This window comes from Typopeltis vanoorti, chromosome 25, assembly GCF_054136105.1.
Source record: "Typopeltis vanoorti isolate ZY-2024b chromosome 25, IOZ_Tvanoo_1.0, whole genome shotgun sequence".
In the NCBI taxonomy this organism is placed as follows: Eukaryota; Metazoa; Arthropoda; class Arachnida; order Uropygi; family Thelyphonidae; genus Typopeltis; species Typopeltis vanoorti.
The window spans coordinates 9685989-9707325 of record NC_143573.1 but is presented as its reverse complement, the minus strand read 5'-3'; the positions used below and the strand labels follow the sequence as shown (position 1 = coordinate 9707325).

The window sequence follows — 21337 nt, the reverse complement described above, 5'->3', positions numbered from 1 at the left end:
AACATTTTTCTTTATGTGTGACCTGCATGTTTTGAAATATGTCTAGTACACATATTCCTTTAAAACATTTCAATACACAGGTCTACATCTGAGTTAAAAGCCAGCAGTTAGAATTGAAGGAAGTGCAGGAAGATTGTATCATGTAATACAGGTGAGTAAAGGATGCATGCTATCTCCAATATTATTCATCACCATTTATATGGATCACAATATAAAGAAAAGTGGCATTAAGCCAGATATCAAAATTAAAGATGTTAATCTCAGCTCATAATAGCATAAGCAGGGATAAAACAAAAGAAACACATTTCTCATAAATTAACTTCATCTTTAATGGTAGAATTTTTGCCTATGTGTCAAAGCAACTTCTGTACAAAAATGGAACAGCATAATATATCATTTGTAACCGAGTGGTTAGCATATCTACTCTCCAGCCAAGAAGCTGTAGGTTCAAATCCCATTAGGGACATGGATGTTTGTAACCACTTCTTCTAGCAGAAAAGCTTCATTCCCAAAACCCAATGAGGTACAGCATCAAAATGATGTCACTTGTCAGATGTCATCTCCTTCCAGGAGGTTGACTACCATGGACTTCCACCATGTATGGTTTTGTGCTTCTCTTTTGCATTCTTCATAGGACAAAAAGGTCCAGTCCTTAATATTTCCCATCCGATCTGCTCTTTGTCTTCCTCTTCTTTTTCCTTGTATCATTCCTTCTAGAAGTGTTTTTTGTAGGGATTCATGCCTTAGTATGTGACCAAGGTAGGTGGTTTCCCTTTTCTTAATGGTTTTCAACAGATTCTTATCTTCTTCAATCATCTGTAATATTTCTAAATTAGTTTTTCTGGCAGTCCATGGAACTCTAAGAATTCTTCTGAGGATCCACATCTCAAAGGCTTTTAGTTTATTTCACAATATTTTGATATTGTAAAGGTTTCTGCTCCATACAGTAGTGTTGACCATATGCAGCATTTGAACGGCCTAATCCTTGTTTATGTGTGAATTTCCCTTTAGGTCAGAATGTTTTTCATGCTAATGAAGGTTTATCTAGCAATTTCTATTCTTCTTAATATTTCCTTATCACACTTTCCATTCTCTGTAATTAGTTGACCCAAATATATATAACTCTCTACTTGATCTAAAGTATTTCCTCTGATCTTAATATTTATATTGGGTATCTTCCCTTTTTCTTTTGTTACCAGCATGGTTTTTTTTTTTTTTGAAGTTGAAATTAAGTCCATGTTTTCCACTTAGCTTCAGCATCTCTTCTAATAGATTTTGAAGATCTTTATTTTCAGCTAGCGGTACTGTATCATCTGCATATCTTAAGTTGTTTATATTCCTGCCTCCTAGGCTGACTCCTTTAAATTCTTCTAATTGCTGGAAGATATTCTCAGTATAGAGGTTAAACAATATAGGAGAAAGAACACAGTCTTGTGTGACACCCTTCTTTAATGGGAATTCCTAAGAGATTTCTCCTGATATTTTTATGAAGAGAGTTTGCTCCCAATATAGATTTATCAGTAATCTGGTATCTTTACCATCTACTCCAAAATTTCTGATGCATTTGATTAGTTGTTCATGTTGTATATTGTCAAAGGCCTTTGTGTAGTCAATAAAACATAAGTAGACTTCTTTCTGCTTCTCCAGATATCTTTCTATAATAGTTCTAATGTCGAAGAGTCCTTCTCTAGTTCCTTTATTTTCCTGAAAACCAGATTGTGTTTCATTAATTTCCATTTTGATTTTATGTTTATTTCTTTCTAGGATGATATGTAACATAACTTTTGCTATCTGACTGATTGTTCTGTACTCTTCACATTTGATTGTCTTCGATTTTTTTAGCTATTGGTAGGAACGTTGAGTGCTTAAAATCTTTTGGCAGGTGTCCAGTTTTGTATATTTTGTTACATATGTCAGTCAGTGATCTTATAGCCTTTAGATATTCTGCCAGAATTCCATCCATTCCTGGAGCTTTTCCTGGTTTAAGTTTCCTAATGGCATTTGTTACTTCCCAGGTAAGAATAGTAGGCTCCTCCAAATCTTCTGGCATTGGCTTATCTATTCTATCATGATTGTAGAGTTCATCTGAATACTCTACCCATCTATCCCTTATTTTGTCTTTCTCTATTAGGATGTTTCCACTGGTATCTTCAATGCAATGAGAGCCTACCCTTTTGCAAAATTTGCTAGTTAGCTCCCTAACTTTTTCATGAAGTTCTCTGGTTTTGTGCTTTTTGTCCAGAAGTTCAATTTCCTTGCATTTGTTGTTGAGCCATAGTTCTTTTGCAAACCTACATTCTTTCCTGATCTCCTTGTTTAAGTTCTTAAGTTCTTGTAGTCAGGACGATTTTTGTGTTTCTTTCTTTCCTCCATCACTTTCAGTATCTTGTCATTCATCCAGGATTTACTCATCTTCTTCTCAAATTCAGGAATTGTTTGTGCCCTCTTTAAATTTCTGCCATGTATCCAGGAAGGGCAGACAGTTGTTGGCTTCCAGTTCCATAGTAAAGTGGATTTTTGGATGTTGGCTATTTAAATGTGCTAAGAATGTTTTCAATGTCTAAGGGCCATGTGGCCAAATAGCAAGCACATCATCAACATAGCGTAGCCAAAGTGTTGGTTTGAGAGTGGCTGTATTGATTGCTTGTTTTTCCAGGTGTTCTATGTAAAAGTTGGCTGGGGGGGGGGAGCCCATGGCTGTCCCATCAATTTGTATGTATATTTTCCCTTTCCATGTGAAATATCCTGCATGTATTGTGAATTTGAATAGTTCAAATATATCAGGGGGGAAGTGTGACTTCAGTAGATTGAGGGTTTCTATTAGTGGTACATTTGTGAATAGTGAAGTGATGTCAAAGCTTACTTTTAAGTCTGAGCTTTTTAGGGAAAGGTGTTGTAAGATGCTTTTTAGGTGTGCTGAATTTTTGACAAAGGAGAGAGAATTGTTAGTGAGAGTGGCTAGTAGCTTCGCTAAATGTCTAGCCAGTTTGTATGTGGGACTATTTATACTGTCCACAATTGGGCGTAGGGGTGTGTGCCTGGTTTGTGAATTTTTGGTGCTCCATAGATCCTCAGTGTTTTAACATGGAAGGGTTTGAGTTTGTTAACTGTGTCTTTGGGCCAGGAAGTGACTTTTTTCAATAATTTTCATGCCTTATTCTTTTGTGTGTTGGTGGGATTGCGATCTATAATTTTGTATGTTGAATGGTTCCTTATCATTTTCAGTTTTTAGAAAACCCACACATACAGGCAGATACTTACACAAACAATCACACCATCATCCTTCTCAACAATATGGCATATTAAAAACGCTAACCCATAGAGCGAGATCAATCTGTTCCAATGACAAGGCTCTTACTGTTGAACTGACTCACGCCACACCTTCTTGGCCAACGGCTACAATCCACATAAAATAAACAAAATACTAAACACTCCTAAGAAACCCCTCCCACCATCCACCACAGAGAACTACAACAAAACAGTCACCATCCCTTACATTAAAGGCACATCCGAAAAGATCTCAAGAATTCTCAATAAACATAAACTACGCACTACATTCAGACCATGTAGCAAATTAGTCACCCTCATCCGCTCACCCAAGGACAGCATTCCTCCTTTATCACATCCAGGAGTCTACCAAGTACCCTGCTCATGCAATCAAGCCTACTACAGTCCAACAGGAAGAACTGTGAACATCCGCATATAGATCTTTGTTATATTCCAATGATTTCTCGACTATTTGTCGTAAAGTGAAGATCTGATCCTGACAGCCTCTATTTGGCCTGAATCCAGCTTGTTCTACACCAAGCTTTTCTTCCACAATTCTTCTCAACCGTTTCTCAAGTATACATGCATAGATCTTGCCAGGAACACTCAGTAGGGAAATACCTCTGTAATTCTCACATTCAGTTTTATTTCCCTTTTTATATATGGGTACTATGAGAGCTCTACTCCAATCATCGGGAATTCGTCCCTCTGTCCAGGTTTTCTGAACTATGCAGTGCAGCATAGTTGAGAAAACCTGGACTTCAGCACTGTAAGACTTTTATACCACCATACTTCAGCATTTCTGGTCGAATATCATCTACTCCTGCTGCCTTTCCAGCAACAATTTCAAGCCTTTGATGGCTTTTTCTACTTCAAGTATGGATATGTATTCCTGACTGCATGCCTGGTCAGTGTTTTTTATCACTATGCTGTCATCACTGCTTGTTTCATTTAGCAGTTTTTCAAAGTAATTACTCCATACTCGAAGGATATCTTTTTCTCCTGTTTTCATGTCACCTTTATCATCTCTAACTCCTTTTACAGCACTCTTTCCTCCATTCCTAAGCTTCTTCAACAACCTCCAGAATATTTTGCCACCTTCTTGATATTTATTTTCTATATTCTTGCCAAAGTCTTCAAATGACTTTTGTTTAACTAGTTTTACACACTGTTTAGCTTTCTTTCATTTGTCTCTGTATTCTGTAAGAGTAAAAGCTGACTTATTTGCCAGGAACTTTTGATATGCTTTCTTCTTTTCCTTCACCGCCTCTTTAACTTCCTGTGTCCACCAGGGAGTTCTGATTTTTCTATCCTTGCACACAACTTCACCACTTCGCCCTGGTCAGTTCTCCACATTCCTTTAAAGGCAATGTGGAGGTCTCCTCTCAGTTATACAGCTTTGACCCTTAAGCACCCGAGTAGATGATATTCGACCAGAAATGCTGAAGTATGGTGGTATAAAAGTCTTACAGTGGCTGCACTGCATAGTTCAGAAAGTCTGGACAGAGGGACGAATTCCCGATGATTGGAGTAGAGCTCTCATAGTACCCATATATAAAAAGGGAAATAAAACTTTTATTATTTCCCTTTTTATATAGAAAGAATTGTGGAAGAAATTTGGGACAGACAGAAAGTTTTCAAGTAACAGTTGGCTTGCATCAAGGGTCAGCATTAAGTCCGTTTCTGTTTAATATTGTGATGGAGGTGGTAACAGAGGAGGTGAGAGAAGATGCACCTTGGACAATGCTGTATGCAGATGACATCTTGCTGTGTGTAGATTCAAGAGAAGAAGCGGAAACTAAACTGGAAAGATGGAGAAAAGTACTGGAAGAGAGAGGTATGAGACTGAGCAGAAGTAAGAAAGAGTATATGTGTTGCGCAGTGGGCGGTGGCCCGGAGACAGACCTGGAGCTGGAAGGAAATGTCATCAGGAAGGTGAGAGACTTTAGATACTTAGGTTCGACAGTGGAAGAAGATGGAGGAGGTGAGAAGGAAGTGGGATGCAGGATACAAGCAGGTTGGAGGAACTGGAGGGAGATGGCTGGAGTGTTATGTGATAAGAGGGTGCCAATCAATCTGAAAGGCAAAATTTATAGGACAGTAGTGAGGCCAGCTATGACATATGCTATAGAAACTGTGGCCCTGAGGAAAAATAACATTAGCAGGATGGAAGTAGCAGAGATGAGAATGCTTAGGTGGATGTGCGGTGTGACCAGAAAGGATCATCTGAGAAATGACTATGTCAGGGGAACAGTGCAAGTTACGAACTTAGGAGCGAAAATACAGGAGGCAAGGTTGAGATGGTTTGGTCATTTGATGAGGAGAGAGGACGAATATGTGGGAAGAAGGGTCATGCAGATGGATGTGCAAGGAAGGCGGAAGCGTGTGCGGCCAAAGAAGAGATGGAGGGAGCTGGTAGAAGAGGACTTGAAGATGAAGAACTTGGATGTGGTGACAGGCCAAGACAGGAAGGTGTGGAGGAGACTCATAATAAACAGTGACCCCACTTAAGTGGGAGAAGCTGCAGAAGAAGAAGAAGATTATTTCCCTTTTTACATAGAAAGAATTGTGGAAGAAAAGCTGGGTGAAGAACAAGCTGGATTCAGGCCAAATAGAGGCTGTCAGGATCAGATCTTCACTTTACGACAAATAGTCGAGAAAGCATTGGAATATAACAAAGATCTGTATTTAAGTTTTGTCGATTTGGAAAAGGCATATGACAAGGTGCCAAGAGAGAAGCTATTCAATACGCTACAGTTATATGGGGTCAATGGGGCATTATATCAAGCAATATTTAGTCTTTATTTGAGTTGTAAGTCAGCAGTTAGAATTGAAGGAAGTACAGGACGATGGTTTAATGTTAAATCTGGTGTGAGAGAAGGATGTACATTATCCCCTCTGTTATTCATTATCTATATGGATCACATTATGAAGGAAAGTGGTATTAAACATGATATCAAAATTGGAGATGTTAATGTCAGCTCTTTGCTTTATGCAGATGATGTCATACTTCTAAATAAATCCACTACAAGTCTGCAAGATTCTCTGACTAAATTGAATAGCTGTTGTAATAAATATGGTATGCAGGTCAACAATAAAAAGACAAAGACAATGAAAATAGGCAGAATCATTGAAAATATCAACCGTGTTGTGAATGGAGAACCTGTAAAACAAGTAAAACATTTCAGCTACTTAGGCACGATTTTTAGTGAAGATGGTAAATTTAAATACAGAAATAGACAACAGAATCAACAAAGCTGATATGGTAGGAAGTCAATTGAATAAATTCATAAGGAATAAGAGAGAAATTAGTGAAAACACCAAATTAGCTGTACACAAGACAGTGTTCAAACCAATTTTAACTTATGGATCTGAGATCTGGGTTAGAAGTAAAACACTTGACCAAAGACTAGAAACCGCAGATATGAGAGTCCTGAGAAAGATTAGGGGCATGAACAGATGGCATCAATGGAAATAACATATTAAAAATGAGGATATTAAGAAAGAACTTGAGATTGCCAGCATCCAGGAATGCATTAGCAGAGCTAATCTCAGGTGATTTGATCACTTAAATAGAATCGGAGAGGAAAGATTAGCAAAACAAGTGTTCTCTGCCAGGTTGGCAGGAAAAAGACCCAGAGGAAGACCAAGGTATAGGTGGATTGATAGTAAAAAGTGCCTTAGAAGATAGAAATATAAGATCTGATAATATTGGAGTCTTGATAGGTAACAGACTGATTTGGAGGAAAATTGTAAATAGGAGTTAGTAATGATGTAATTTTTCATGTGTTGTGCTATCACATCCTGCACACCCCTTAAGGATATATATATATCAGGAATTTGATGATGATGACTTTCGACTTAAATATAGACTATGTATTTGCTTTATGTAATGTTCCATTTACCTCATATAATTGTAGTATTTTAAAATGTTTTTCTCTGGACACTCTATCATATGCCTTTTCCAGATCTACAATACTTAAGTATAGATTCCTTGTCATACTTGCCATGATTTCTCAACTATTTGTCATAAAGTGAAAATCTGATCTTGACAACCCTCTCTTTGGCCTGAACCCAGGTTGCTTTTCACCATGTTTCTCTTTGATGATTTTTCTCTGCCTCTTTTCAAGAATGCTTATAAATCTTACCCAGAACACTTAATAGAGATATTCCTCTGCAATTCTTCGATTCAGCTTTATTCCCTTTTTTATAGATAGGAACGATCAGAGCTTTACTTCAATCATCTGGAATTTGATCTTCTGACTGGCTGTCTGAATTATGCAGTTTGTCCACTGAAAAATTTTATACCTACATATTTGAGCATTTCTGGTCGAATAGCATCTACTTAAGCAGCATTTATGCATTTTAAGTTTTTGATAGCTTTTTCTACCTGAAGTATTGATTTGTACTCCTGTTTGCATCCATCAAAATTTTCTACTAATGTTCTGCCACTGCTTGTTTCTTTTAGCATTCTTTCCAAGTAATTACTCCAAACATCTAGGATAACCTTAGGTTTTTATGTCACCTTTAACATCTTTGATTCTGTTACCTCCATTTCTATGCTTTTTCAATAGCCTCCAAAACAATCTGCCACCCTTCTGATATTGCCATCTTCCTTATTTGATATTTGAAACTTTCTTTAGCTCACTAAACGCTACATACTCAAACGTTTCTGCAAAATTTGACACATTGTGTTTCCTTAGCAGTTACATGCCTCCAAAATAATACTAGTAAGCAGAAAAGGAGTGTTTGGAATGTATTTCTCTTCATTTATTCAAGCCGTGACTGTCAAAAGATTTTTAAAAAAAGAAAAAAACTGTGATCAGATGCATCTCCATAGATGCACCTTAAGCCAAACTTAATAAGTCAACAGATTGGAAATCAAGGCAAAAAGGAACTAGCTCTGACAATATATCCAGCGTAGTTGGTGGAGTGGTTAGCGTATCTGCTCACTAGCAAAAAGGCTGCAGGTCGAATCCTGCTGTGGGCATGGATGTTTGCAATTGTCTGTGAAAATACTAGTGGTGGTTGGTGGTAGATGGCGTTGGTGTAGATGATTAAGATAGTTGCGGGTTGTTGGTGGAGTGAGTGGTGAAAATGGAGAGTTGTAGAATAGGTGCCCTCCCTCAATGAGTCTTTGGACTCTCTGGAGGTGTCACGTAATAATATAATAATAATATATATCCAATATTAATAAATACAACAATATTGTGTAATGATCTATATCTTGGCCTACTTCCATGGTTGAAGTAATCTAATGGTAGTAATGGAAGAAGTAATCTAAAAATTGCTTGCCTGGTTGGCCGAGTGGATAGCATACCTGCTCTCCAACCAACGGGTCATGGGCTCAAATCCCACCTTCAGCATTGATGTTTGTATTTGTATTTTTATTTTTTTAAAAAAGTTAGTAAATAAGTTGAATAATATAGAGCACTAAATAAGTTGAAGAACTAGGTTTTCAGTCATGGTCCCGAACAGGCTCATAACTGATGTTAAAAACTAGAGTTCTAGTTTTGACAAAAGATAAGAAAGAACTCAGGTGACAACTAGGTTCTTCTTTTATCCATCTAAGGAAGCTTTAGCACTACCAGTCTGTTGAACTGTCAACAGATATTCCTTACTTTCATATTTGTAGATTTAGGGACACAAAAACACATGTGATGAACAGATTATTTTATTAATTACTAATAAAATAAAACTTGACGTTTCGACCCCTGTATCGAGGTCATCATCGGAAGGATACAAGTGTATAAGAAACCAAGCTACATGCTCTAGCCCTGCATACCGGTAAACTAAATCTACATAGTTAATTAATCCTTTTCCTTAGCCTGACCTCTAGTGATTAAAAAAATAAAATAAAATAAAAAATTAAAAAATAAAATAAAATAAAATAAAAAATATATACATAAATAAAATAAAAAAATAAAAAAATAATAAAAAATAAATAAATACATAAATTTTTAAAAAAATAATAATAGAAAAAAAATTATTAAATAAAAAATAAATACAACTACAATAAACTGCTTAAGTCCTCATGTATTAATATATTTCTGAAATTATACTGATCTGATTGTTATAATATGATTTCTTTCAGTTGCTGTTGAATGTTACAAACACTTCACCAGGTCTTCTTGTAGTGGGATTTTTCTATGGCTAGTTTAGGTTGTTATACAGGTTGTAGATGGGTCCTCCACGTTCTTGAAATGGTTAGGCCATCGTTTTTGTTGATATTTGGGTTGTGTTTGAGCATTTCACATGACTCTTTAAATTTTCTCTGTTCATTCCTTAAAGACATTCCTTACAGTTCATATTGAGAAAAGTAATTTCAAACAATTTTTTCACCAAATAAAGAAATACACATTTGAAGAAAATGATAATTACTGTTCTAATGACATACCTAGATGAGTATCCTGTGCATTTCTTGCATTATTATTATTATCACTGCTCCATACAACACCAGACTCCAATTGGTTGGAGTCTGGTATTGTATGGTGCAGTGATAGAAGATGAGAGTATAAAGCAGCTGACTAAATTCTTTAAATCTAGAGGCTATCATGTTTAAGCTGCTAAAAAGGACAATAACCTCACATGCTCACTGAAACCTTCTGTCATATAACAGTACATGGCACAGTGTAACAGTTAGATTCCTTACTAATCAATACTTGATAGGGGAGGTGGATATCTGATGTGCCTTTTGTAAGATAGTTCTTCCTGTTTTTACAATAAAATTACATTTTTACATTAGCATTAAAAAAAACTGATATTTTTTTTAATGATGATCCCATACACAAGAGATCAGAGTCCACCTACAGTATGTTAGTATAGCATTTCCCAAGAAACTTGTTGACATTTCATTTGAAAACTTGTGTATATTCTTGGGAAATGCATAAGAGGAGAGACATTTCCAAAATACAACAGTAGAAGGAAGGAACGAAAGAGGAGGAGGACGAGACATTTAATCTGTGGGTTTGAAGATGAATTGTGATGTAGTGTTGAGTGGCATCTGCACATGCTTCAATGGATTTAGTATAGAGTAAAGGAATTATTGATGTTAGCTCATATGAAAAATTACAATGGAAATATTTATAGAAGATTCATGATGCTAAAACCAAATGTCTGCAAAAGTAGATAAATTTGGAAGAGACATTATCATCATCATCAAATTCCTGATGTGTACCCTCAAGGGGTGTAAAGGATATGATAGTACTACATGAAAAATTTACATCATTACTAACTTCCTATCTACAATTTTCCTCCAAATCAGTCTGTTACCTGTCAAGACTCCGACATTATCAGATCTTATATTTCTATCGTCTAAGACACTTTGTACTGTATCAATCCACCTATATCTTGCTCTTCCTCTGGGTCATTTTCCTGCCAACCTGGCAGAGAACACTTGTTTTGCTAATCTTTCTTTGCCCATTCTGTTTAAGTGACCATACCACCTGAGATTAGCTCTGCTGACACATTCCTGGATGTTGACAATGTCAAGTTCTTTCCTAATATCCTCATTTTTAATATGATATTGCCATTGATGTCATCTGTTCATGCCTCTAATCTTTCTCAGGACTCTCATATCTGCAGTCTCTAGGCTTTGGTCGAGTGTTTTACTTCTGACCCAGCTCTGAGATCCATAAGTTAAAACTGGTTTGAACACCGTCTTGCATACAGCTATTTAGTGTTCCGACTAATTTCTCTCTTATTCCACATGAATTTATTCAATTGACTGCCTACCATTTCAGCTTTGCTGATTCTGTTGTCTATTTCTATATTTAATTTACCATCTTCAGTAAAAATCGTGTCTAAGTAGCTGAAATATTTTACTTGTTCCACAGGTTCTCCATTCACAACACAGTTGACATTTTCAATGGTTCTGCCTATTTTCATTGTCTTTGTCTTTTTATTGCTGACCTTCATACCAAATCTATTACAACAGCTATTTAATTTAGTCAGAGAATCTTGCAGACTTGTAGCAGATTTATTTAGAAGTATAACATCATCCGCATAAAGCAAAGTGCTGACATTAACATCTCCAATTCTAATATGTTTAATACCACTTTCCTTCATAATGTGATCCATATAGATACTGAATAACAGAGGGGATAATGTACATTCTTGTCTCACACCAGATTTAACATTAAACCATCTTCCTGTATTTCCTTCAATTCTAACTGCTGACTTACAACTCAAATACAGACTAAGTATTGTTTGATATAATGCCCCATTGACACCATATAACTGTAGCATATTGAATAGCTTCTCTCTTAGTACCTTGTCATATGCCTTTTCCAAATTGACAAAACTTAAATACAGATCTTTGTTATATTCCCACGCTTTCTCGACTATTTGTCGTAAAGTGAAGATGTGATCCTGACAGCCTCTATTTGGCCTGAATCCAGCTTGTTCTTCACCAAGCTTTTCTTCCACAATTCTTCTCAACCGTTTCTCAAGTATACTTGCATAAATCTTACCAGGAACACTCAGTAGCGAAATACCTCTGTAATTCTCACATTCAGTTTTATTTCCCTTTTTATATATGGGTACTATGAGAGCTCTATTCCAATCATCGGGAATTCGTCCCTCTGTCCAGGCTTTCTGAACTATGCAGTGCAGCCACTGTAAGACTCTTATACCACCATACTTCAGCATTTCTGGTCGAATATCATCTACTCCTGCTGCCTTTCCATATTTCAAGCCTCTGATGGCTTTTTCTACTTCAAGTATGGATATGTATTCCTGACTGCATGCCTGGTCAGTGTTTTTTACCACTGTGCTTTCATTTAGCAGTTTTTCAAACTTCAATCTTATCCATACTTCAAGGATATCTTTTTCTCCCGTTTTCATGTCACCTTTATCGTCTCTAATTCCTTTATCGTCTCTAATTCCTTTTATCGTTTCTAATTCCTCGTTCCTCCATTCCTAAGCTTCTTCAACAACCTCCAGAATATTTTCCCACCTTCTTGATATTTATTTTCTATATTCTTGCCAAAGTCCTCCCATGACTTTTGTTTAGCTAGTTTTACACAGTGTTTAGCATTCTTGCATTTGTCTCTGTATTCTCTAAGAGCACAAGCTGATTTATTTGACATCAACTTTTGATATGCTTTCTTCTTTTCCTTCACTGCCTCTTTAACTTCCTGTGTCTGCCATCAAGTTCTAATTTTTCTATCCTTGCAGACAACCTCACCACATTCCTCTCTGGCAGAATCAATCAATGTTTTCTTCAAATTTGCCACTGAATCTCCAAGGTTTGATTCCTGTTCTCAAACTCTTTCATTTTTTCTTCAATAATCTTTGTGTATTTTAGTCTATAGTTCATATCTGAGAGCTGCTAAACATATGAGAGAAGGCTGTTTTGGATTCATAAACCATTCTGTTTTAAGAAAATTTATTTATTTATTACTTTTAATAAATACCTGCTGAAGAATCTCCTCAGTATGGGCAAGAAGCATTTTTTTGTCCTCAATATGAAATTCAATTTTATCCTGCTCAAGACTAAATAGTGATCACTTCCAATTTCATTATCATTAATCAACTTAATTGTCCTTTTTTGTACTGAGTCGAGTATTTTTAGGGTGCTATGGGCATGATCCCAAAGGTAAGCACAATATTCAATAACTGGACAAATTGTGATATGCATAAGGTTAACAGCTGATCAGAGGTAAAGTAACACCCGAGTTGAAAGAGAAATCATAGTTTTTTTTTGGATGCCAAAGAGACAACAGTTCTAATGTGTTTATGCCAATAGAGACTTGATGTCAGAGTAATTCCAAGAAGAAAAATCTCATCTTGCCTAGAGATATGTGTGTTAACACAGGTAATACTGGAAGAAAATAGCTCTTTTTGTCGGATATAAGGCAAAACTGGGTTTTGCTTGCTTTGAAACTGACAAAGTTATTGAACCTCAGTGAAGAACGGCTTGGAGATCAGAGCAGTGGATCATATTTCGCCACGTCTATTAAATCTGACATGCTCATTGGTGTGTCATACATTACTTTTACAATATACAGGAAATTTGTTTCATCTTTTCTTTTGTTGTCCAAAGCAGTGGTACCAGATGATTTTTGTGGGTTCTAAATTACATTCTCTAACTTAATATCATCCTTAAGTGCTTCTTCAGTTTATAAGTGAAAGTTGAGAATGATGATGGTGAACTTTTTTCTATTTTTATATTCAATCAAGTTGTGTACCGTTAACATGATGTCACAGAGTTGATATTATTCGCAGAGGGTGCAACTGATTGTTAAGCAGTTCAAGCTTGGTTTCCTGTGATTTAACTGCAGGAGAAAGTCTCATTAATGGGACTGAGATGCTGTTCAAGACTATGAGGCATTGTCCTAAGTTCAAGAGTTGTTTTACTGAAACGAGACACGGTGGACAGAAGAAAGGCTGGTTAAGGATGCTAAGCAGTTTTTGTGCTGACATTTATCTTTTGCATAGCAAGCATACAACCAGTGACAGAAGAAATCACACACAAGACATTTTTTGTGTCAGTGATTTTTGTGTTTGTAACTGCAGCATTTTATATCAACAATGGTGTTGTCAGTGTTAGACTACATTGGAAAGACCTGAAGTGTTCTATTATTATTGGTCACTGTTGTTGCTATCTTTACTTCTTGCAGTAGACATAATGGCTGATATTAAACTGAGATAAAAGTTATTTTGATACTTACAGATTGCACAGGAATATTCAAGACTGTTGTCACAGCAACAGGTACACCTTAGTACCTGTTGCTGTGATTTCATTTCATGGAGATTTTGAAGGAATATACTTTTAAAAAATATAAAATGTAAGACCACAAGTTTAGAGCAACTTATTCTTAAGCATTGCCACAAGAATGCATGTATCTGTTTACTGGTTACTGTGTTGTAAACAGATAACCTCAACACAGAGGTTGCAAGATTGAGTGTAATAATTTATTTTTGTGAATAAATTTTTATTATCTAGCTAGTAGTTTAATCTGTAACTCTTTTACAATGAATACAATACACTGTCCAACATTTTAAGATAGGATAAGCATCAGTTTGTGTTTAGTTTTTAAAAACAAAGTTTGTTTTTTTAAGGATTCAGATTTTAATCTTTTTCTTGGTAACTACCTGAAAAATTACAAAAATACTAAATGTCAGGCAGGAATAAACATCCCAATCTTTCATACAGTTGACTCTCACTGCAGCAAATACAGCTATAACAAATTGCTAAACAGTCCCAACCACTATTTCTCCAAAGATACAATATTAGGCTAATAGAAATTCACTTTAACAAACTAACCACAATAACAAATTGTTCTGTAGTCCCTAAGCATTTGCTGAAGTAAGTCAAATGTATTCTGGCTGGTAATAGACAGTTGATGATTAAAAAAAAAGGGTGAAATAAAAATCCAAATTCTCAAATCCAACTATCTTAATTTACCAAATAATGCCACAGAACCTGCTATTAAACATTATTATTACTACATGAGACCACATGGCTTCCTGGAACTCATCACAGGAGACCTATTCTACAGCACAACACTACATGATACAATCCACTACCATGCTGCATAATTCATAGTGTGCACTACACCACCTAATGGTACACAGTGTTATGTCTGTTAAATGCATAAGTTCTCTGGCTGGCATGCCTGTTTTACAGTAAGAATGACCCAAGTTTATGGGAGAAAAAACTCTGTTTATCTCCATGAGACCAGATAATTCACATTCAGTGGAAAAAACGGACATATAAAGATTCCTCATATCATGATAAGAACCAACTTCAAGTCTTTTCCAACTGAAGGGTATGTCCCACCATTGAATTGCATTATAAAGGTACCTTAAAAAAAAACTTTAATTTTCACCTGAGACCAGCTAATTCATCTTCAAGTGAAAAGCTATAATAAAGATTCTTTGCATTTTAGGTAGAATTTGAACCCATGTCTTTCTAAACTAAAGTGCACTACTGATACTGATTGGGATACTTTTAATATCGTGCAAATGTAAGTAAGTAGATCATCTGCAACCAACTCAAAATAATCAAACTGACATATGAGAGAAGGCTGTTTTGGATTCATAAACCATTCTGTTTTCAGAAAATTTATTTATTTATTACTTTTAATAAATACCTGCTGAAGAATCTCCTCAGTATGGGCAAGAAGCATTTTTTTGTCCTCTAGCTGGCTTTCAAGTTCTCTGATCTTTTCTGTCTGGGCTTCAACCTGTTCAGTAAGAACTGTAACCTGCAACAAATAATTGAGAGCAAAAGCATACTTTATTTAAACTGACTTGGTAAACTTTTTTTAAGTACTAAAAATAGTTGTTCATTTTCTCTCATTTCTGATAATTACAGGAAAAAGGAAATCATTTCAAAATTAAAAAAAAGAAAACTACATAAATACATCTGTTATAAACAAATTCTCATCAATTATAAATGTATTGATGAGGATGATTTCTTTTATCATAAAACACTGTCATCACTTAACTTTAAACAAACACCAACAAAAACTTCTTTTTATTTATTTTAATATCATTGACACAAAACAGCCAGAAGTTTGTCTGTCTGTCTGTCTGTCTGTCTGTCTGTCTGTCTGTTTGTTTGTTTGTTTGTTTAGGATTTTATGGTGCAAAGACAACCATAGTCATTCTACAGTATACATCATAGCACTATACAAGATACATGTTGTCTGACTATTTGAAACTGTGGGATTTTATTCAGTGCAGTGTGTGTGTGTGAAATGTATTCGTCAAGAAAATTAAAGAATATGTGGAAAGAAATTGAACCTGGAGAGAGAGAGTATGTATTAATTGTTTCAAAAGTGACTGTCTGTTAGGTGACGAAAATGCAACAAATACCGGTAATAACGGTAAGATCGAAAATGATGTCATTAATGTCGAATGTGCAGCTATGAAAATAGAGGAGAACAAAATGGACATTAATAAAGAAATAGCACACATAAATGTTATTCGTCATAGGACAAAGTGCAAAATTGAAAAACTGCAGAAGCAGCAAGAGTTAAGCAGAGCTGAAAAAAAGAAAGAAGTAGGTGATCCGAAGGAATAATAAAGACAAACCAAACAAACAAGTTAAGGAGAAAATTATGTGTGGAGAGTCAATGACTAGGGGAGTACTGTTGTGTCCTGAAAGGGCTAAGAAATGTTTATTATAAAATATTCAGGTCACAACTTTAATACAACTTAGGCAGAGAATATGGAACATTGGCAACAGAATAAGTGTAAGCTCTTTGTAAATGCAAATCAATTTAAAATTTAGGAATAGTATAAAATTGTATAAAGAGCTGTTAAAAATAATCTGTATTAAGTGAGGGCCAGATGTAGAGATCAATGTAAGCTGGCAAATCCACTTAAGAACCCGTCTCTTGTACTAAAATAGCTAAGCCTGTGAGTCAGGGTTCAAGGGTCACCTTTGCCATCCTGTATTATGCATAAGAAGGGAGGGAAAGAAGTACTGGAAAGAAAAACCAAAGCGCCTTCCAGGAAGAGAAATCAGGTACACATGCGACTAAATAGAGGGAGCTAAGGAGATTGATGTAAACACACATGATCGCATTGGCGCACATCGCGAAGATCGAGAAATACTGAGAGGAGAAAATTAAATAAAAAGGCCATGCAAGCACCATTCAAGCTTTTTTTTCTTGGATTCCTGGTTCCAGATCTTGCAGACAGTGGTCGAGCTCGCCGTCGGAGAAGTTCCTGGCTAGTCGAGGAAGGCATTTGGTTCATCTGTCGTAGCGTTAGGAATGGGCCAAGCTATATCCTTGGACTAGGATAGCTGTGTGTTGTCATGCGACGGAGGAACCAAATGGATGCCATTCGGTCAAAGCGACGTTACCGTGTCACCGCCAATCTTTCCCGTTGAGACTCCACTCGTACAGTCCGACCGGAAATGTCCTCATAAAAAACTAAAGCAGAAGGCCTTGATGACCAGACAAGGCTGGAAGAAGGTCAAGAAAATCAAGATCAGAGATGGTAAGGTAGACCTTTGAATTCCTATTTCTAGCTATAGAAGAGTGTGATCCCCTAAGAGAGTATTTTGTAATGGACTAAAATTAAAGAACTGTAAGAATAGCCTATGACTTAGTATGGGTCAAGATTGTGTTAAGATTTGTTTGCCCTACGAGGCCGAGAATATCTCTGAACGAGCTAAACTTAATGTATGGAGTGTGTTATTGTGTTAATTTATGACCATGTGTATTAGAATGGTATGATATTAGCCTATGAATTTATGCTGAAGATGCTTGTAATAGTGGTCAATACAAGTTTGTATGTGTGTCTAGTTATTGAATTTTGAGCCTTTGATTTACCTTGAGAGCATTCCTAATAATATGTCTATAATGTATATTTGCATAATTCCTCAAGCTTATTAAAATGTTTCATTCAAGTACCTGCCTGATCTGCCTTTGTCTTATGAATTCAAAACTACCATTCATAAAATACTAACGAACTGAGCGGGTTAAATCCTTGTATATAACTCTTAAAGCGAGCCACGACTGTGAAGAAGTAAGAAAACGGAGAGACAAGATTAATTTCAACCTAATTTTCATGTATCACTCTGAGAGGGTCGCCCTGGGTAAGAATCCCGTCTATCCAAGGTATTAGCTGGTGCAGTGAAAAAAATAAATTTTGTTAATACTTATCGGGTGAACTCTATCAGATTGTTGTGTGATTAGATAAAACATAAGAGATAAAGAGGCCAATGAAACTGCAAAGAACTAATGGAAAGAATACTTGGTAGGAAGTAAATGCTTTATTTGCATATGTGAGAGAATTAAGATAGCAGCAAAAAAAATTAATACGTAAATATTTCATTTAAGAGTATATAGTAGAAAAAAGGGGGAAAAAACGTTTTATCAAGTGACTTAGACGAATAGGGATAAATAAGTAAGAATAAAGTAATATATTAGACGAAATTAAAGATAAGGACCAGCAGTGTGAGATATAGACTAGAAACAAAGGGAAACTAAGGGTTATAACAGTACTTAACAAAGGTTTGACAAATCATGTTTCCTGGGTGCAAAAATTCACAATATTAACCCTGCCATCCAGATGCAAAAAGGTAAGTCGAAGAAGATGAATGACTTTGTTGGTACAAATAATTTGAGAGGCGAGAAGTATTCTATGAGGAAGGATGTAAAGGAGTTGTTAGAAGAGGCAAAACTGAAGAGCGAGAAGGTGAGGATTGTAAGTCTCTTACCACATTATGATAGAGGAAAACTGAGAAGGAAGGCATTGATAGATATTGTGCAAAAGGAATGTTATAGAATTTGTGGATCTGTGGTCTCTGTTTGACATGAAGATAAGATTTGTACAATGCTGATGGACTGCATCTAAATGGTTTTGGTGTTAGGCGTCTGCAGAGAGCTTTGTTCACCAAGCATGCTGAAATGCAAATTCAGGAAACTTCAGCAATTAGGGCGGGAGCAAGTGAGTTTGTGTGAATGCACCCATAAAGCAAGTGAGTGTGAGAATGACCAAGAGAGGAATCTACTCTCAAGCAAAATATTGAATAGGGTAGTCAATTCAGAAAGTAAAGGTGGGTGGACGACTAAAGGGATGCTGCAGTTTCCATATACTAATGACAGAACTATCAGGAACAAGAGGGAGGAGTTTTGGCATTGGTTACTGCAATCTCACCAAAAGTTATAGGCATTAATGAGACTTGGATAACAGCAGATGATGTAGTTACAAGGATTGAATGTGAAGGGTTTAGTATTTTCAGGGAGGATATAGAAGATAGGATGGTGGAAGGAGTACTGATAATAGCAGATGAACAGCAAAAAGAATAGCAGACAGGCAGGAGGGTGACTGTTCGTTTGAAGCAATCTGGTGTGAGATTAAGGCCAGTATGACAAAATATACAGTTGATTTTTGCTATAGGCCAGGGAATTTCACATCTGGAAGACATGCATTGCCAAATTAATACAATGAGTACTCATTGTGCCAATTTTGAATAATTATTATAGGGGACTTCAACTATCGAGATATAGACTAGAAGGGAGAAAGATCATTTGGCAGGAAGGAAATAGAATTAATACACCTGCTAAGAAATAATCACTTAAGGCAGCATGAGGGGACTATGGGTGGGAGAGTACTGGACCTAGCCTTAGGATCAGAAGAGCTATCCATAACCAAGGTGACAACATTGCCTCCAACTGGTGAAAGTGACCATGCAGTCTTGATTTGGAAGATTGTAAACCATGAGGAATATTCTATCAAGAAGACGTATTTGTGGAGCTACAAGGCAAATGACATGCATAGGACTTGTATGATATCCTATAAAATGGGAACCCCCCCCCCCCCAACAGATGGATTTACCAAACACCAAGAATCACTGGACTTAAACTTGAACAAATGATAAGCGAAGCACGGGGGGGGGGGGGGGGGGAGAGAAATGGCGAAGTATCATCAGGAAGGTCATGAGTCCTCAGGCATGAGGAGATCTGAGAAAGAAGCTTAAACCTGTACCATGGCATAAAATACTACAGGGTAAGGATGTTAGTAGTATGAGATATAGTTAAGGGTCATCCAGAGGAAGCAATTTAACTTGGATACCTAGGGTAAGGAGGGTTAATCAGGTAGGAGTTAGATGGATGAGTAATATCATTAAGTATGAGCTGCAGAAGAAAATACTATGGAGGCTATATAAAGAGAAAGGTGACTAGTACACTCATGAACAGCACAAGGCTCGGGAAAGAAAGATGAGCAGCATGGCAAGGAAGATAAAATCAGATTATGAGAAAAATCTAGTCAAGCAGGCCAAAGGAAATCCCAAAGAGTTCTTTTGTTATGTGGCAAGTAAGAGGAAGAATGACTACTGAAGATTAACCTTAATGAGTGACGATGGTCATGAGGAGACAGAAGCAGATAAAATAGTTGAGTTACTGAGTGACCGCTTTGCAAGGGTATATCATCCTAGCGAGATTACTGCTATAATCTATGTGACAGACACTAATTTGGAAACAGAGGTGAATGAACTGGAAGTTCTTAGGATCTTGCAGAATCTCAACATAAATACAGCTGTGGGATTAGATGGGATATCAGCTAGGGTTTTGCGAGAATGTGCAAATTAAACTGAGACTTAAATTAAAGGCCCTTTGACAAGGGCCTTTAATTTAAGTCTCAGCTCTGGTAGTGTTCTAAGTGGAAGGAGGACAAAATAATTCCTTTGGATAAGGGAGGTTCTAAGACTGCAGTAGCAAATTATAGACCAACAATATCTCAGGCGTGTTGGTAAACATATTAGAAATATTGCTAATATTTTAATCTATGAAGGAAATGATTTTGCTGGATTTTGCAAAGGCATTTGACAGAAAACCACATGGATCTCTGTTATGTGAATTAGAACAAATAGAGATGGATGTTACACTGAGTAAGTGGATATGAGGGTGGCTGCTAGATAGATATCAAAAAGTAGTAAGTAGTATATGGAGGTGGGGGAGGGAAGAATCGAGGCAAAAACAGGTGACTAGTGGTGTGCCACAAGGTTCAGAGCTGGGAACACTGCTGTTTAATTTGTATAAATAATATAGGAAATAACCTGAAAGGAAATATTCACTTGTTTGCTGATGACGTGAAATTAGGTAGAGTAATATCGCCTTAATCAAGGCAATTTGCAGAGCTTACAGGATGATCTAAATAGGTTTTTAGTATGGATAAAAGATAATGGGTATCAGTTTAATGTCAAGAAATGTAAAGTTATGCATTTTGAGATAAACAGATTACAATCCATGTATCACATTGATGGCACTGTACTCCAGGAAATAGATCAAGCTAGAGATTTAGGGGTGGTGGTGGTAGACAGAGAGTTCAAGTTTAGAGAACATTTTGCTAAGGTAGCTAAGGTAGAATACTTGGGTGAATAAGAGGTTATTCTTTTCAGACATTTTCTGTCCACTACTGGTCGAAGGCATCCTCCTGTTCCTTCTACCTTTCTCAGTTCTTGACAATGATTGAACAATTTTTCCCAACAAAATTTGACAATTCACCAGTCCACTTTCTTTTAGAGTGTCCTAAAACGTTCTAAAAGAAAGTTTAGACCATTGCGGGGATATCATAGAAACATTTAAGTTGCTTAAAGAGT

At 36.4% G+C, this 21337-nt stretch overlaps 1 protein-coding gene across 4 annotated transcripts in view; it reads right to left on the bottom strand.

Moving 5' to 3' along the window:
* The window catches only part of LOC150092525 (liprin-beta-1-like), a 494640-nt gene that overhangs the window by 340539 nt on the left and 132764 nt on the right, over positions 1 to 21337 (bottom strand). For 3 of the 4 annotated variants that reach the window (XM_090414366.1, XM_090414364.1, XM_090414365.1), the window contains one exon: positions 15366 to 15479. In XM_090414366.1, coding sequence (XP_090270492.1) covers positions 15366 to 15479 — 114 coding nt within the window. Of the gene's footprint in view, positions 1 to 12683; positions 12725 to 15365; positions 15480 to 21337 lie in introns of those variants that run through there. The other variant, XM_090414367.1, reaches the window with a different exon arrangement.